General features: G+C 39.6%; 1 protein-coding gene across 6 annotated transcripts in view; it reads left to right on the forward strand.

Annotated features, from left to right (window-relative positions):
* LOC105470956 (oxysterol binding protein like 10) overlaps positions 1–18,781 on the forward strand; it is a 326,292-nt gene that overhangs the window by 142,897 nt on the left and 164,614 nt on the right. For 4 of the 6 annotated variants that reach the window (XM_011723317.3, XM_011723316.3, XM_071090768.1 and 1 more), the window contains one exon: positions 7,891–8,082. The exons of the other annotated variants lie outside the window; for them this stretch is intronic. In XM_011723317.3, the coding sequence (XP_011721619.1) occupies positions 7,891–8,082 (192 nt within the window). The remainder of the gene's footprint in view (positions 1–7,890; positions 8,083–18,781) is intronic. 6 annotated transcript variants of the gene reach the window in all.

An 18,781-nucleotide genomic window follows, 5' to 3' on the forward strand; every position in this document is an offset into this window, starting at 1 on the left:
TGTGTGTGTGTATTTCCATTGTAGCTTTGTTAATATTTGTATCTGGTTGGGTGAGTTCTTCCCTTTTGCTCTCCTTTTCAAAATTAACTTGACCTTTCATGAAACTTTATTCTTCCATTTACATATTAGAATAAATTTGTTGAGTTGCTCAAAAAATCCTGCTGGAATTTTTATTACAATAATTATAAAGCAAATTGGGGAGAACTGACATCTTTACAACATTAAGTTGTCCCATCCATTTATCTGATATGTGTATTTCCATTTTCTCAATTCTGCATTGATTTCTTTTCATGGATTAATTTTTTTTTTCTCTATAAAGTAAAGGTCTCGTATACTCCCTATTTGGTTAATATTGTACATCATAGTTTTTATTGCTATTGTGAATGATATTTTCTATTTTCTGATTGGTTATCATTGATATGAAGGAATGCTGTTGGGTTTTCTAAATTCATCATCTATCTGACAACATTGTGAAACTCTTTTTTTTTTTTAAATAAAACAGTCACATCTACAGTGATTGTTTTCTAGTCCTATTTTGTTGACTAGTGCTTACAGTAAACAGTGGTAGTGAAATTCTTGTTTCTAATATTAAAAGGAATGAAGCTAATTTTTAAAAAATTAAATATGATTTAAATATGATGGTTACTGTAATTTTTTGGTTTGTAGCCTAATTAAGAAAATTTTATTCCTAGTTTTCAGATTTTTTCTCTATTAAAATGGCAATTCAGCATTTAACGGTCTCTGTGTTATGTTACTATATATATAAAAAATAAAATTATTTTCTTTGGGGATCTGTAATTCTAGGAATATAGCCCACAATTGCCCTACTTTCAAAGGAGTGTTGTGTGTTTATTTTTATGATGATAAGTGGTTAAGTTGAAGTTTTGGGTAAGAATAAAGATAAAAATGTGTAACAGTTGTCAGCTTTCTTCCTTTCTAGCAACTATTTTAAAGTCTGCCCTGTGTTAGATACTATTTTGGATGATGGGGTCCTTCTTTAATTGTGAAGGCCCAGCTGGAGGGGCTGAATCTCTAATCAGGTGTTTTCTGAGTTGAGTCTTGGATGAGATTTATAATTTGGGTCCGAGTTTTGTATGATTCATTTACCTTTTGGGAGCTGTAGACTTTAGATCTATAAAGGGAAAGGACTAGACTAGAATTATGTCTGAGATTCCATCTAGCTCTAAAATTGCATAGTTCCAAAGCATGAGAAATGCAGTGAATTGAGCTTCGTCAGCAGAAAGAGAGTCTTTCATGTTTTCAGAATAAAGCATCCAAAAGGAGTCTTGGTACTTGGAATTGCAAGGCCCCCAAGCAAATGGTGTGGATGGAGGATGCAAAGCGGAGAAGGTGGAAGGTTTTGAAATCACACTTGACACTTCTGGGTGGATCTGTGGCAAGTGGCGAGAGAAGGGGGTCAAATGCACAAGGACAGTGCTTTCAGTTGAGTTGGGACCTTCAAGTTTGCCCTGGAGATTGACTAGGGATTCTAGAGCAGTTGAATTAACTGTTAAAGAAGAATCAGCAGGATTTATTGGCAAGGGGGTGGGGAGGGTGGAGGGAGGGGGGTTAGATGATTGGGGGATGGAGGAGTTGAAAATGATGGGGGGAAAAAAGCGAAAAATGTCAAGTTTTGTTTCTCACTATTTGTAGGAAATGAAATATATGCATTTGCTTGTGATAGTTTTTCAGGAATCTGGCATTTGCATGCATACTCATAGATTCAGGACAGTGTTTAGAAGCAGGCTAGAGATGTCGTCTCTGGAAGAACCACAATTTTTCATTTGCACACATATTTGCTTGCATTTATGTTGCCATTTGAGAGGGTATTGGTATAAAGTTAGTGAAAAATGTTTAAGATGTATTAAAGATTTGAAGATGAAATTTGAGGAAGAAATTTTCTATGCCTGGTTACTTAATATTGAAACTGTATTTCTGGATGAAAACAGGAATTTGGAAAAGTAGAGAGAGCTAGAACAAATTTGAAAAGCTAATCATGGAAATGAACTTGGAAAATTTCCCAGTTTTAATTCTACTTTAGGTCTGTTTAAGCTTGAAAGAATAGACAACTAAAAAACAAAAACAAAGCAATGCAAATTAGGTCAATATGAAGCTATTAAGCAAAATACTGGAATAGATTCATTTAAGAAACGGTTCACATTTTATTCAGATGTTGACTGTCAGGAAAGTGAAATTCCAACTAATTTTAATATACTATTTTAAAAATTGTTATGCTGTTTCTTTTTGTTGATTTTGAAGTATATTTGCTTTTAGAGGAAAAGGATTTTTATCCTTAGCTTTCACATATTTAGATATGGCACAATTTTTTTAGAGGAATAGAAGAAATACAATCCAATGATTTTAGTTGGTTAAATTTGTTCTTCAAAATACATTTCCAGACTTGTTGGATTTTTCTGTTTCCCTTGGGCTATTTTTTTCTGAAATGTAGTATCTTTTTTTCCTCCTTGCTATGAAGGAATTAAAGGAAGTGAGGAAAATATGTTTCAAAGTAAATGTCATTTGAATATTGTTACAATTAGTTGGTGCTCAGAAATTTTTCACATCAGAAAAATTTTCTACAGTAGATGTGGTTGTCTCAAATGTCTATTTGAGATCTTATACCCCTTTCCTCCCTTGCCTCCTTTTAATGCTAGTTCAGCAATTACAAACTTTTGATACATGTCTTAAGAGGTTTTTAGGACCAGCTGATCTTTTCTATTTGGAACTTTGTTTATTGCAAGTATTAAGGGAAACTTTCCATTATTTAAACTAATTATTTCTTTTTGGTAAACCATGTAGATTGGATTAATTTATAGGGAACTTTGCTTTCTATAACAGGTGGGTTTCTGAAAATGTGAAATCATATTGTAAGTGCATTTTTTTTCTCTGAAGCAAGTGGTTTTTTAGTAATTAGGATGACTATCTTTTAAAGTTAAGGAAGCCTTAAGACTGTGACTACTTAAGATACCAAGGACCAAAATGGCCATATAGTTCAGTCAGGGACCACTTAACAGCCATTCACCTATAATGAGGCTTGAAGACCTCATTTTATTTATTAATGATGGTATTTATTGCATACTTTATGACACATGCTTTATGTGTCTCTTCTCATATCTTTCTCCAACAACCCAATGAAGTAGGTAATATTAAACTTTAGAAAGGAAGATACCTACATTTTCTAGGTTACACAGTTTGCAAGTGGTGGAGCCCAGATTTGAACTCAGGCAGTTGACTTGAGAAAGTGTGCTCTAAACCACTCCCCACATTGTCCATAGTACTGGATTGGTACTGGGCCTGTAGATGGTCCAGTGCTTCTCGCTCTAAGCTTTCTCGCACTTGGCTTCTATCTCCCAGGCTTGTTGCCCGTTTACCTTGGTTGGACAGATTCTTTCTAATGATTCCTCTCCTTTTCCAAGAATGTTCTCCTTTCCTAAATGGCGGTTTTGGCCAGCAGATACAAAGAGTATGTGTGTTTTGTCTTCTCTTTGCAAACTTGGGAAATTTAGGAATCATTCAATGAGAATGTAGGGAAAGACCAAGAGGCCTGTGTGATTGTGTGCAGATGCCTGGACAGGCTGTGAGCATTAGCACTTGGTCTCACCCGCTCCCACACTCTTTTTTGCTGTCACCCCATCATCAGCCAGGTGCTTATGAAGCGAGGGGACATAAGGAGTAGCCAGATGAGCACCGATGGCTGTGTGAGGGACAATTTTCCTAAGCAAAGGATGAAGAAACTTGCTCTTGACTCAGAATTTCCCACAGATGGCACACTTGGAGTTTCTAGTCACCCCCACTGAAGTAAATATTTGGAACAAAAACCTGCCATGTTGTTTCTCAGACTCTGTTAATATTTTAAATTAATAGCGAAAATAGGCTTTTATGACATGCAAGCATAATTTTGAAACAAAACCTGGAGATTGTAGACAGGCTGCCTTGTGGAAACACAGCCTGCTCATTTATAGTGGCTACAATTTGCTGCCTTTCTCACTTGTTCTTGTAATGACTGTGGGATTTACCAAGGGTAAGACTTTTTTGTTCATGTTTATCCTGAAAGGAGGCATGGATGTGAATTACACTGTGAGAATCCCCAGTTAATGGAAAATTAAAGGCTTTTTGACTCAGATTTACTGCATGTAAATTCAGATGACAGCCAACCATTAAATAATGATCATGGGGTTAGACATTCACCATGGAATAATTTTGCTCTTGGGTGAATTTCTTGATTTATTGCCATTCATGGTGATACTGCTACAGGCAAAGGTGTCTATTGCCAGAGCTGTCTTCCTCTCTGATTTCTGATGAGTCCTTATTTCTACTCAGAATTAGGGGGTGTGTGTGTGTGTGTGTGTGTGTGTCTGTGTGTTTTCCCTACAATCTTGATATTTAATGGCTGACCCTGTAACTATTTAATTATGTTTTGGGCTTCTGACCAGTCTGACCCTATAGAAAATAAGAAGGTCAGCGACTCAGCAACTGCTTATGATTTTGTGCTAAGCAACTTCTTAACATTTTGAAAATCCATAAGGTTTTCATTGTTCAAGTTTTCAGTGATATTAAGAAACAAACGTTGTCCATGCAGCTTCTACATGTCAGGCACTGTGCTAAGCATTTTATATGCATAATCTAATTTAAATTTCATGATGATGTTTAAGGGTCAATGTTATTATTTCTCTTTTTAAAGATTAGGAAATTGATGCTTAATGAGAAAGCTTAAATAACTCACCCCAGATCACGTGGCAAGAACAGGGGTTTGGTAGGGGAGAAGTGGGGATAGAGGTGTGTGTATGAAGAATGAAACTTATGTGTCTGGTTTCAAAGCCCAGGGAAAGAAATCTGCCTTTTCCTGGACTGGAATAAGCCTCGCTGACAGTCAAAATATATTTCAGTGGACTCTTAATACTTAGGCAAATTTACTGTTATTAAAGAAATATCCTCTTTCTCCCTCTACTCTCCAAGTGAAAAGATTGAAGCTGAAAGTAGGTGATTATTATAGCTCATTTTGATCAAGATATATATAGTTCTTAGACCACACATTTCTCCAATTACCTAACATATGGTTATTTCCTATCTTTATCTGCATTCTAATTCATTATGTCCAAGTCAAATCCAGAGAATCTTTACAATCTGCGGTATTTCAAGGTGAACCAAAACTCTGATTTCTACCCTGGCTCTCACCCCACTCCTCCATCCCCTGGTGATCTGTAGAATGATGAATCATTAATGTTTAACAGTGTTTAGAGCTGTGCTTGTTAGCTGAGGCCTGAGGCTAAGACTACCTCGGTATCCAGACTGTTGAGTTGCTATGTCGTGTGCTGCCTTGCCTGTCTAGCTTCCCAAAGCCTACTCAGGCTTCAGGCCCATCACCCTTGGAACATCCTGCCGTGACGAGATGAGCTCACTTCTTTGACATTTTCTGGCCGTATTGCCAAATTAGCCCCTGTTATGCACCATCTTGTAAGTGTGCATCTGTGTATGTTTCCCTCCGTCTGTCTCTGTATATTTGCATCTTACATCCCCAGCAATATTATAGGTATCTATGGTGAAAAACTGTCTCATACATTTTGTTTTCTTCCTGACACTACACAGTATATATTTTCCTAGGCACATAGTAGGTATTCAGTAAATCTTTGAACTGTAGGAGCTAGATGATTTCTACATTATCTAAGTTGCCTTTTCTCAAGCTGAGATGAAGTATAGGAACAATTGGAATGTAAAGTTTATGCAGAATTAAAATGTTTTCAATAGGGAATACATTCATATAGTTCAAAGTGGAAGAATATAAAAAGTATACAGTGAAAAAATCTCCCCTCTTCTGTTTCTATCCTCTCATTCCCTGCTTCTGCACAAATAAACAGTCACTTGATAGTTTTATATGTATCCTTCCGCAGTATGTTTGTTTTAAGCAAATAATTTTCAACAAGTTAAATAACAAAAATATTTATGTACCTCATGTTGGAAAAGCTATACTTTGCATACTATAGAACAATTATGTGCCTTCCTTCACTTAACTATCTAGCTGAGAGATATTTCCAGATCAATTCGTAGAAACCTCTCTCATTATTGTTTTATAGCTTGGTAGTATTCCATTACATAGATGTACCATAATTTATTTAACCCGTCGCATGCTGACGGACATTTGGATTGTTTTCTGTCCTTTGCCATCAAACATAGTGCTGCGGTGACTAACAGGGACATAGAGCATTTCACCTGGCTGCAGGTATGTCTGGAGGATACATTCCCAGACGGGATTGCTGGAGCCAGGGGAGATATGTTTGTATCTGTGACGGGTCTGCTGATTGCTGTTCTCAGGGTTTTGCCATCTTTTTGACTTCCACAAACTTGTTTCTCTGTGGCCCTGTTGACAGATTGTGTACTCAGACTTTTGAATTTTTGCCAATCTGATGGGTGAAAGATGGTTATCTAAAGTAGTTTGAATTTACATTTATCTTCTGAGTACAGTTGAACATATTTTCCTATGTGTTAAAAGCCCTTTATATTTCTTTTTTTGTAAGCTCTCTTCATACCTTGGCCCATTTTAATAATTATTTCCAGCTCCACAATTTTCCTAGTTTATAGGTTGGCTTTGTTGGTGGTCGTAGTGGGGTATTTTGTTGGTCTATTTGTTTCCTTTGCAGAAGTTTCCAGTTTTTAGGTAATCAAATTTATCAAGATTTTCTTTTTTCTGTTCTTTTCTCTTTTTTGAGACGGAGTTTTGCTCTTGTTGCCCAGGCTGAAGTGTAATGGCGTGATCTCGGCTCACGGCAACCTCCGCCTCCCGGGTTCAAGCGATTCTCCTGCCTCAGCCTCCTGAGTAGCTGGGATTACAGGCATGCGCCACCACGCCTGGCTAATTTTGTATTTTTAGTAGAGACGGGGTTTCTCCATGTTGGTCAGGCTGGTCTCGAACTCCTGACCTCAGGTGATCCACCTGCCTTGGCCTCCCAAAGTGCTGGGATTACAGGCGTGAGCCATCGCACTCGGCTAAGCTTTTCTGGTATAGCTTTGGGATTTCAAAGTGTTAGGCCTTTCCTATCCCATGGTTACAAGTTTTCTTCTAGTACTGTTAGTTTTTCTTAAATCTTCGATCCATTCGAGGTCTGTGATCTGGGAGATGAATCCAGCTTTGTTATTCAGATGGCTTCCCAGTTATCCCAACATTTACTGAAAAATCCATCTCCACTAAGTTGAGATGCCATTTTTATCATCAGCTAGATTGTAATTTGGATTATATATTACCACAGGATGAAATGTAAACACTGGACTAACAAATGAGGAATAATTGGTGGACAGCTTAGTTCATGCATACAGCCGACATTATTAAGCACTTAATAAATTAAACAATTGTGATATGCCAGACCTTGGGGAAATAAAGATGAGCATGAAAGCATCTCTTAAGAAAGTGTAACTGGATAATCAATGTAATCTGGATGCAGTGGAATAAGAGCAGCAGAGAGGCTGAGAAAGCCAGGGAAATGCTTCACAGAGCAGGGAACACCATGCTGAGTTTCAAGGTTCAGCAGAGACTGACCAGCCACAGAGGAAGGGCATTCTGGGAAGAGGAAATAATAGGTAGAGAGGCAGAGCTCCATGAGCGTCCATGGTGTGTGGGTCGGGGAGGGTGGGGGGCAGGATTTTGAATAGCTGTTCATGGCCATCATGTAGGACAGGAAGCACAGTTGGAGATGAAACCAGAAGGACAGCTAATGGAAGGGGCAGTTCAGTGAGTATCTGTGGGATTTGGGCATGCGGTGTTGTTATACCTCCCCCGTACCTTCATCTCCCTAAAGAGATGTGGGGGAAAGATGAAGAGGTCCAAAATGAATAGAAGCCAACACTTAGTTGTGTTCTGCAGGTCAGTTGTTGAGTTTTGACACCTGTTGCTTATTCTAGAGTGCTCCAGGCTCCCGAAGCCGAAGTCTCACTTTGCTCCCACATGGAACACCCAATTCTGCGTCTCCCTGTAGCCAGAGACACCTCAGTGTGGGGGCCCCCGGTGTTGTCACAATCACGCATCACAAGTCGCCTGCAGCCGCCCGAAGAGCCAAGAGTCAGTATTCCGGCCAGCTTCACGAAGTCAGAGAGGTAGGCTTTGCTCTCCTACTAGGTTAAGCAGCCCCGGGGAGGTGGGGGCTGTGACAGGGGCTCTGCCAACTGCTCTTCCTTTGCGCCGTCTTGATTTATGGAGAGAGGACCAGCAGCAAACCTCCCAGCTACACCGCTATGACAGTCCCTCCTGGTTTAAAAAAAGTTAATTGCTCCTATTTCTTCTTAGGTTAAGCGAATTGTTAGGAGACTTCTCTCAGAATTCAGAAAGCGGAGAAAGCAAGCGTACAAAAATATGGATGTAAATGGAAGTACAGTTAAATCCACGCTTGTAGCAAAGACTAGGCCCAACTCCATGGATAATAAGAAAATAGCTCTGGGTGTTTTGAAACTCAGGAAGTGTCGGACATAACGCAGATTCCCCCCATTTTCTGCCCTGCTTCACTTTTTCTCTCCTCTCCTCTTCCCCTTCATAGACACACTCCACGGGGGGTGTTGGGTAGTGAAAAGAATACTGTCCTTGAAGTCAGAAGACTGTTGTTTAAGAGCATCTCTTTTAACAGCTCCAAACCTCTGTTTCTATACCTGTAAAATGGAAATAAAACAGGCTTTGCCAGCCTTCTCTGGGGAGATAAGAGGATCATTTGTGATAATGAAAACTCTTTAATTGTGCCTTATAAAAGTGACATGAGGTTCCGTTTAAATTTTGCTTTTGATGCACTGGGAAGTCATCAGTTTGGGGATCCCATATCCTTAGTATCCCTGTCATCCTCTGCAGCTGTTATAGAGAACAGACTCTCAAATAAATGATGTTGGTTTTGGTTGCCTACTTCCTTTGAGTGCTGAGATTTTTTTGCTCTGCAGCTTACTTGGGTACAGACCAGTTTGCTTTCCTCTTAGAGAAAGTGGCAGGGCTCTTCCTCTGTGTCACACAGAATGAGACTCCTAGACTAGAGTCTTGCTGCTGCTTGAGTTAGCATGCATCTTGCTTTAGTTTTTAAATGTCACAAGCCAGGTGTAGTGCTCTGATAGCTGACTATCTTGGTTCTGAATCTGGCCCAGGAAGGACAGTCTAAAATCAGAGTCAAATCTGTAGATGCATACGAAAGACACATTTTTTTCTTGAAAGATTTTACATGTATATACTCTGTCTTGCCTAATAAAGAAAAAGTACAGAGTCAGAATTCTACTGGAATTTTCAGGTAGAATGCTTACTTTGAAATAGTCATCCTGATGTGTTAAAAAGGAAAAAAGTGGGCCAGGCCTGGTGGCCCATGCCTGTAATCCCAGCACTTTGGGAGGCCAAGGTGGGTGGATCACTTGAGGTCAGGAGTTCGAGACCAGCCTGGCCAACATGGTGAAACACCATCTCTACTAATAACACAAAAATTAACTGGGCATGGTGGCACGTGACTGTAGTCCCAGCTACTTAAGAGGCTGAGGCAGGATAATTGCTTGAACTGAGGAGCCAGAGGCTGCAGTGAGCCGAGATAGCCCCACTGCACTCCAGCCTGGGCAGCAGAGCGAGGCTGTGTCTCAGAAAAAAGAAAAAGAAAAAGTGGCTATTAGCTTAATTGTGTTACATTAGTTGATATGATGAATGATTGTGCACGGGTTTATATTTCTTTTTATTTTTCTTAGCACCTTTTCAAAACATTGTATAATGAAAAATGTTCAAATATATGCAAAATAGAATAGTAATGCAACCCTATATCCATCACCTTACTTTAACAATTTAAATTTTCCGTTGTTCTTGTTTTATCTATTTTTAATTCCCCCACCACTTTATTTTTCCTGCTAGAGTATTTTAAAGAATAGTTAAGTTTTATAAAAAGTTCCTGTTAGACAAATACCGTTACATTAACTGGCAGTGATAAAATGATACAACACTTAACTATGATACCATCATTTCACTTTTATGTAGACCTCATTGCAGATTAGTTTATGAGTCATTTGAAACCGTGACCTTGAACAAAGGCAGGTGAAAGTTTATGGTATTTTGATAGTTTTCTTTATTGTATTATAATGAATCTCTGTAGACTTACTGTTATAAATGATAAGCCTGTATGTATGAAAAACAATTTTTTTTCTTAGGACTTGTGTGTATTGAGCAGTGACCTAAATAAAGGTTGAGGTACTTTAGCATGATTAATTAGTAGCATTTGATTCAACAGAATCTTTTCTATCTTCATTTAAAAAGAATTCAATTTTTTAAAAGAATAGAAGTATGGCTTTTGTGTGTGGTTGTACAAAGAAGTTTAATTTATATAAAGTCTATAATGCAAGTTTATATTGCAAAAAATGTATTAAGAAAATTAAAATTACATATAATTCTACCTCCCTACAGGTAACCACTGTTAATCTTTCAATGCATTTACTTTTGGGTTTTTTCCCCTGTATATTACAGATGTAGATACGTAAAAATCTATACAGAGTGATCTAAATTTTGTAAATGAATACATGTATGCTTTTTTTCCCTTTATATTGTTTTTTCTCTGTTGTCTATCTATTGGGGAAAGCTATTGAAATTTCCCATAGAGTTTCATGATATGAAAAATAATTAGGTGAAACCAGGTCCGGTGGCATGCACCTGTAATTCCATCTACTTGGGAAGCTGAGGCAAGAGGATTGCTTGAGGCCAGGAGTTCAAAACCAGCCTGGGCAACACAGCAAGACCCCATCTCAAAAAGGAAAAAGAAAAAGTAGGTGAAATGCCTCTATAGCCATTTGGTTTGGTTTTTGTACTCTTGGGTGATGGTATATTTCTTCAGGTCCTTGCTTTTTGTATATTGATAACCTTTATTACTCAAAATTTAAGTAAGATTGTTGACATATAAGTGCCAACACTGGTAATGGAGAGAACTTTAGGGTGCCGAGCCCCTTTAGGAAGAGTTTAAAGTTTCAGTCCTCAGACACTGTGTCCACCTTCACTCCTGATGGGAGATGGGTAGCTGTTCTGTGGTGTTTGTCATTTTGTGATGTGGCCAGGTCCACCTTGGGAACTATCCGAGCAAATTGCACTCATACTAGAAAGTTCCGCAGTTATTAATTTCAGAGCATAAAAGTCACTGCTTTAAGGTTCCACTGTATTTATCTATAAAATAGCTCGAAGAAAATGGAATAGCATTTTTAACCCAGCTGTTCAGGGAAGATAAACTTATGACCACAGAAGCAATGGAGAAAATCATCATACACAAGACAGATGTGCCAGAATATCAGGAGAATAAAAGAGAAATAGCCCAGCCAAAGGCAATAGAGTAAATAGTAAATGGAATGCTACAGCATTGGTGAAAATAATGGGACAGTTTGAAAGATTAAATGGTTATCCAAAATATAAAGAATTGAGATACCAAAGGTTGGAACCCAGCATCTTCTCAGGAAGTGGTTAGGAGAGATCAGTATAGGGAATTTCAGAGACTGTCATCATGAGGAACAGATATATTTTCTTTAGCAATTCAAGAAATGACAATTAAGGCAACTGTTTGTGAAATTATCAGAATTAATTCTAGCCCATTATTGGTTGGGGTAGTAAGAAATGTTGACTGTGCTGCAGATTGTCTTTTTGCTGCAATCTGGTGATGTATAATAAGAATGAAACATAAACTGCATTGCCAGTGACCCATACATTTCCTGCTGGGAATCATACCTGAGGAAACAATTTATGGAACTGGGACTAGGAGGAAGAAAATTAATTTGGATAAAGCTATTCATACTAATAAAGGCATAGATTCAATACAAGACATTAAGGGAATGACTAAACAATAATACATTTTAGATTCTTAATTACTCTATAGTAATTTAAGATAAGAATCATGTCAGTATTATTACTACATGGACATGTATGCATAAAATGAGTAGGAAAATAAGTATACAGAATAATGTATATACACTGGACCCTATAGTCATATTAATAAGCTCCAGAAGTTGTTTAAAACAGTGATTCCCAGAATTTTGGATTTTCCTTGCAAACGAAGTTTTAGAAATAGAATTTTAGAAGCAACATAGTATTGCTATTTTAAAATTTACCCAGAAAGGACATTTTGAAAGTAGTCATAATCTCTGGTTTCCACTATCTCGTAAAAACATCTTGATGCCCCCAAAGGAATATAATCTCAAATAAAGAGTCATTTATTGCATTGAATAAGAAGTCTTAGGGGGCTGGGTGCAGTGAATCACGCCTGTAATTCCAGCACTTTGGGAGGCGAGGTAGGAGGATTGCTTGAGTCCAGGAGTTCAAGACCAGCCTTGGCCACACAGACTCCATTTCAAAAAAAATTTACAGATTTGCTGGGTGTGGTGGCTCGTGCCTGTAGTCCCAACCACTCAGGAAGCTGAAGTGGGAGGATTGCTTGAGCCCAGGTGTTTGAAGTTGCAATGAGCAATGATGGCGCCACTGCACTCCACCCTAGGTGACTGCGCAAGACTCTTTCTCAAAAGAAAAAAAAAAAAAATTCTGGACTGGAAGAGACTTCCTTGTGGATTGATTCTGGCCTGTGCATCTGTGTTTCCAATTTGTCTCCTCCCTTGCCATTGTCAGTCACTCTTTTAGTTCATGCCTTGCTCTATCTCCAGAAAACCACCTTCCTAAATGGAAATATTTTATCGTGTCACCTTTCTGCTATTAAAACAAACAAAACCCCAAACCTTTTTGATTCCCCACTGTCCATAGGATAAAGGTCAAACTCTCCTGGGTGGCCCACAAGCCCAGCTTCCTGCAGTGTGTCCTCCTCCATCTCCCAACCCTCAGTGCCCCTTCTTGTCCTCATTGGGGACTCAGGACCTCCTCTGTTGGGAGGCCCACCGCTCAACAGAACTTTCTGCCAAAATAGAAATGTTCCGTATCTTTACTTGATATGGAAACATTCATATCTTGGCTCCACTAGGAAAAGTTGAGCGTACCAGAAGACTTAAGATCTACGATGGTGATGCAGGAGGTTTTATCGAGTGAGATGGGATGATATGCCTGCCACTGCAAGATATCCACTGGCAAGCAACGAAGAACCAAGAAACAGCCGAGGAGGAGAAGCACAGACAGACGGCACTTCCAAAGCAAGAGAAAGCACTGATAGGTGAGTGATGTGAAGGCTTTGGTGGACAGTGGCCAGAGCACAGATGTATGATCACTCACTCTGCGTCCAAACCAACGAAGATGGCAGGTCTGTCGATGGAGAACCTAGTCCAAGGCATCACCTTGAGATCTGATCTTGCCCTTGATGATATCAAACCGTACATACCAAACCTTGCAATCATTTTCAATGCTCTTGTAGCAACCATCGGTCAGCAGAAAGTGATCCTTCAGTGCGTTGAAGAACGATTTGGACCATTTTTTGGATCAGAGACTGTTTATGATGCCCTGACCATGACTCAACAGAACACTGTAACAATAGAGACTCATGTCAAGGCACTTAAGCACAATTTAGATTAAATTGCAAAGACAATTGATGGCAGTACTAGATCTCAAATTGGCCAACCTGCAACTACAGCAACTGTCAAGGTGGTCCCATGAGCTCTTCCTGCATCCATTTATCCCTTCCATATGTTCAAGCTGTCGTCATTTCCTGTTTCTTCAGGCCCAACTGCTTTCATTGACCACGGTGTCTTTATAGAATTAAAAAAAGGGGCAGGGCGTGGTGGCTCATGCCTGTAATCCCAGCCGAGGATTGGGAGGCCGAGGCGAGAGGATCGCCTGAGCTCAGGAGTTTAAGACAAGCCTGGGCAACAGGATCGTCTTAATGAAATCCCATCTCTACCAAAAATGCATGAAAGTAGCTGGGTGTGGTGGCATGCACCTGTGGTCCCAGCTATTTGGGAGACTGAGGTGGGAGAATCCTTTGAGCCTGGGAGGCGGAAGCTGCACTGAGTCAAGATCATACCACTGCACTCCAGCGTGGGTGATAGAGGCAAACCCCATCACACACACACACATGCACACACACTACATTAAAAAGGGGCTAGTCAAAATGAGCTCTTGAAATGTGCACAGTATGAATGGAGATGTGCTGTAATATAAAATGCACTCTAGATTTCAAAGACTTAGTACAAAACAAGGTAAAATATATCATAATTTTTAATACTTACATACTAAGGAAATCATAATATATCCATTCAGTTAAATAAAATATTTTAGAATTTATTCTACCTATTTCTTTTTACCTATTTATTATTTATTGCCCCCAGCATGGGCTGTGGACAGGTTGGGAGAAGGTCTTTCTACCTTTTAAATTTGCCTACTAGAAAACGTAAAGTTATGTACGTGTCTCACATTTGTGGCTTGGCTTATGTTTCTCTTGGATAGCGCTGCCCTAGACTGTGAGCTTGCTTACTCACCCACTCCTACCTTCGTTCTGCAGGTATTAATTGAGCACCTTCTATGTGCCAGACCACAGATATCTGTGTTAAAGGTCATGTCTTATTCATCTTTGCATCTTTCAGCCCTAGCACAATCACTAGGCATACTGATGAACAAATTGAATTAAGGACTCATTCTCTAGCTGTTAGGGCTCCTTTAAAATGGCATATGGAGGTATTCAAGGGTTGCTTAGGTAACTATATGTCAGCTGCCTGGCAGTTGGTTGAGGGTTGTCAGGTACTCATTTAATCTTCTCTGACTATAGCATTGGGTGAGTGTACATCTAGATGACTATGTGACTGTGGGGAAAAGTGATAATGGTATAAGCCTCTTAATGTGCCACTTGAATTGTTTTATAAATGGAATCTAGTATATTTTTTAAAATTAATTTGATCCCCTCAGTTATTTAAGCATGTGATGATTGAAATGTATGGTATTTATTGTATTGTATATTTTTTCTATTTTAACTTTCTTTTTTTTTTTTTTTTTTTTTAGAGTTGGTCTCACTCTGTTGCAGGCTGGAGTATAGTAGATCAATCATGACTCATTGCACCCTCTAACTCCTAGGCTTAAGCAATCCTCCTGCCTTAACCTCCTGAGTAGGAGTATAGGCACATGCCACTATACCTGGCTAATTTTTTAAAAAGTTTTTTCTAAATATGGGATCTTGCTATGTTGTCCAGGCTGGTGTTGAACTCCTGGCCTCAAGCAATTCTCCTGCTTTGGCCTCCCGAAGTGCTGGGATTACAGGGGTGAGCCATTGCACCTGGCCTTTAACTTTTGTATGTCTAGTTATTACAATAGTTTTTAATGTGGCTCACACTTACTTAAATAGACACAAGTTCAATTGGTAGAAGTACAATGTAATTTTAATAAAATTCTTCCTTGCTAGATGTTTTCTGAAGAAATACAACCCTAATACATGTTTTTAATGAATACTTTTTTTCAGTTGTGATATTTGAGGCTTAAAAAAGCCACACTTAATTCAGTAGGGAGGCTTTGGATTCACAGCATGATGAGGGAAAAGGTGGTGCTGTTGAATACTGTGTGTGTGTGAAGCACAAATAAAGATTTAGTTAAGCAGTGAAAATTTAGAAACAAATAGGAATTATCCTTCTTTGAAACTTTTTTCATTGTTTACTTTTGCTTCCAGGCACACAGTCATCTGACAAAGAGGAAAGCTGTGTGCTGCACTGGTTTACTGGGTAGATTAACTGGGTTGAGGCTGCGTAATTTAATATGATTTTAAAGAAACCTTTTACAGAGTCTGATATGTGGAGGGAGATGTGTGTTTATGTCATCTCACCTATGAGAATTTATATGTTCATGTAATTGCAATGTTATATTTACTTACTACACACACATAGGGAAGACCCTTTAATGAAGTTGCTGTCTTTATAAATGGATATTAACTCAGCATCCTCTCCTTTTAGGATGATTTGGTGTGATCTTGGTTCACATGGATTCAGTAAATACCTGGTTAGAAATTCGTGCACAGCCTCTGTTATGGAAGCAGTAACTGTGAACTGTCACCCTAACAAATATTATTAGCTGATCAATTTTAAGGTAGTGATCTGTACTGGCAGCATTGAATACGGGCCATCACCAGGGAAACCACATTTAGGGTACAAAGTGAATTTACCCTTTGTGTGAACAGAATGATTATTTTTTCAAAAGTCCTAAATTAATTTTCCTGTGTACTTTTTGGATAGATGATGAGTAACCATAAAATGTATTTTTAGTGGCAATTTGCCATCTCTGAAAATAAGTCAGTTTCAAACTTCAGTTTTCAAAAAATGTTAATGTGAAATTAGTTAATAGCAGCAGTTTCCAAATGTTTTTAAAGCAATAGAGTGGGTTGTTTGTGAGTGAAAATATTAGATACTTACTGTGTAAGAGCAGGTGAAGTTGGTGTTTTATGAGAGCAGATTTACTTTAGAAGGTAAAAGGGGCATTTGTTGCTAGTGAAGCAGGTTGGCTGGAATAGTGAGAATGAGAATTTATGACCACCCCTACAATCCCTTATCAGCCTCTGTCTGCATCTGTGAACGCTGAAGCAAACATTTGTGTGGTCTGTGGAACACCATGGGATCCTTTGAGAGCACAGTTTGAGAGTCATTGGATTTGGTTGTACGCTGACAGCATCTCAGGTGAACAACAACCAAAGCCCAACGTGAGATAGTGTCTCCCACCCATCCTCAGCTCATTGTCCAACTGCTGCCCTGGGAGGAGAATGCTCTGCTGTGGTTTCAACCTGCAGGGAGCACGGCATGGCTGAGTGGGGTGCGGGAGGTGGGAGAATAAACCCTCAGTTTATTCTCTCACCAGGCTCTTTTTGTTCATTTACATATTACACTTGGAAATTAGGCATTTGTTTACCTTTTTATTGTCTGACCCCATGTCTTCCTCCATCTAAAGGTGTTTTTGGTGTAACCTGTTTATTCCCAAGCCCTTAGCACAGCACCTAGCACTTGAAAGATGCTAAGTAAAAATTTGAGTAAATGAGTGATTTCCCATTAAGAGGATTATAACCACTGGGAAATACTTCTCTATAGATTAGGTCTAAAAAGCCTTTGAGAGGAAGGAGTTTCTCGCTCAGCACCATCTTCTTAGGAGTTGAGGTCCCAAAGCAGACGCAAGGGGGAACTTGGGCCAACTGCATTGTATACTTACAGCGGTTTCTCACTGTGGCCTGGGCACACTTAGGTACTTCTTCTCCTAGTGCTTGGTATACTTTATACCTATCTATATTTTTACCAAATATTTCTTTATGTTGTAATTTTTTTTTTTTTCCCCGAGACAGAGTCTCGCTCTGTCTCCCAGACTGGAATGCAGTGGCATGATCTCGGCTCACTGCAACCTCCGCCCCTGAGGTTTAAACGATTCTTCTGCTTCAGCTTCCCGAGTAGTTGGGACTACAGGCACACGTCACCACGTCTGGCTAATTTTTGTATTTTTAGTAGAAACAGGGTTTCACCATATTGGCCAGGCTGATCTCAAACTCCTGACCTCATGATCCACCCGCCTCATCCTCCCAAAGTGCTGGGATTATAGGCGTGAGCCACTGTGCCTGGCCGTAATTATTTTTTTTAAAGGTCCCCATTAGTCCATAACCTTCTTTCTTAGGGGCATGACTTTATTAATAATAATAGCTACTACTACATGAATAATAATATTTCATACTTGTTGGGATCTTACCAGGTACCTGGGTTCAATGTTTTACTTGTGCTATCCTCAAGTCAACACTGTGAGGTAGATACTATTATTTTCCCTATATTAAGACAAGAAACTGAGGCGTAAAGAGGTTAGGGCGAAGAGAGGTGTACTAGCTAGGGTTCAACCAGAGAAACAGAACCCTAGGAGATCTACATTAAGAGATTAGGCGGAATTGGCGTATATGATTGTGGGGGCTATTCAGGCAGGTCCAGGGTCCATGGAGCAGACACGGAAGTGGCCATCTACAGATGGAATTGCTTCCTTTAGAAAGCCTTGGCTCTGCTCTTTAGACCTTTCAGCTGAATCTATCCCATCCAGATGATCTCTGTAATCTCTCTTACTTAAAGACAACTAATAATGAACTTGATCCACATCTACAAAATACCTCTCAGAAACATCTAGGTTCGTATTTAGTTGAGTAACTGGGAACTGTAGCTTCACCAAGTTGATACAGCAAAAAAAGACCATCATGAGAAGTCACATGTGTGTCAAGTGGTTGATTCTGGCCCAGGGAATTTGACCACGAACTATCACACCAGGTGCCAATTCTTGTGCTGGGAGCTGGGGCGGCAGTGGCTGCCAAGGCCGTGACTGTCCCGCCCTCCTGGAAGTATGGCTGAGACTCTTGATCTCTGTATGCCTGACTCCTACATGGCCCCTAACCTGTACAGTAGGTTACATGGCCCCTAACCTGTACAGTCCCCCAGTGAGGACTTGATGAATTTATTCACTTGGATGAGTCACCAGAACACAGCACTTTTCAGTAGAAAGAGCAGTGACCTCAGTTCCAGTCCTTGGACAAGTCACATTACATCTCTCATATGTAAAGTGGAAATACCGCAACTGCTTACCTTGATGAACGATAGAAGTAAAAGTGCCCAGCAGAGTGTAGCACAAGGCAGGTGCTCAAGCCAATGATCAGAGATTCCCAGACACGTCAAACTGAGGTCTCAGGGGAGAACCTCAAAGCTGCCGTCGTCACCCTTCTAGTTTGTCAGCCTGGGTAGGCCAGAATGGGAGAGGGGGAGGTATCAGCGGGGGAGCCTCTGAAAAAGTTCTCTTGTCCATCCCACCCCTTAATGTGGGAGCCGCATCCCCAGCTCTAACAAAGGTCTGTGTGAAGGTGAGGAGCCACTCTCCTTGTCCTGCACCCTGAGTGGATGTGTCCTATCT

The sequence above is a fragment of the Macaca nemestrina genome, chromosome 2 (assembly GCF_043159975.1).
Source record: "Macaca nemestrina isolate mMacNem1 chromosome 2, mMacNem.hap1, whole genome shotgun sequence".
NCBI classification, from domain to species: domain Eukaryota; kingdom Metazoa; phylum Chordata; class Mammalia; order Primates; family Cercopithecidae; genus Macaca; species Macaca nemestrina.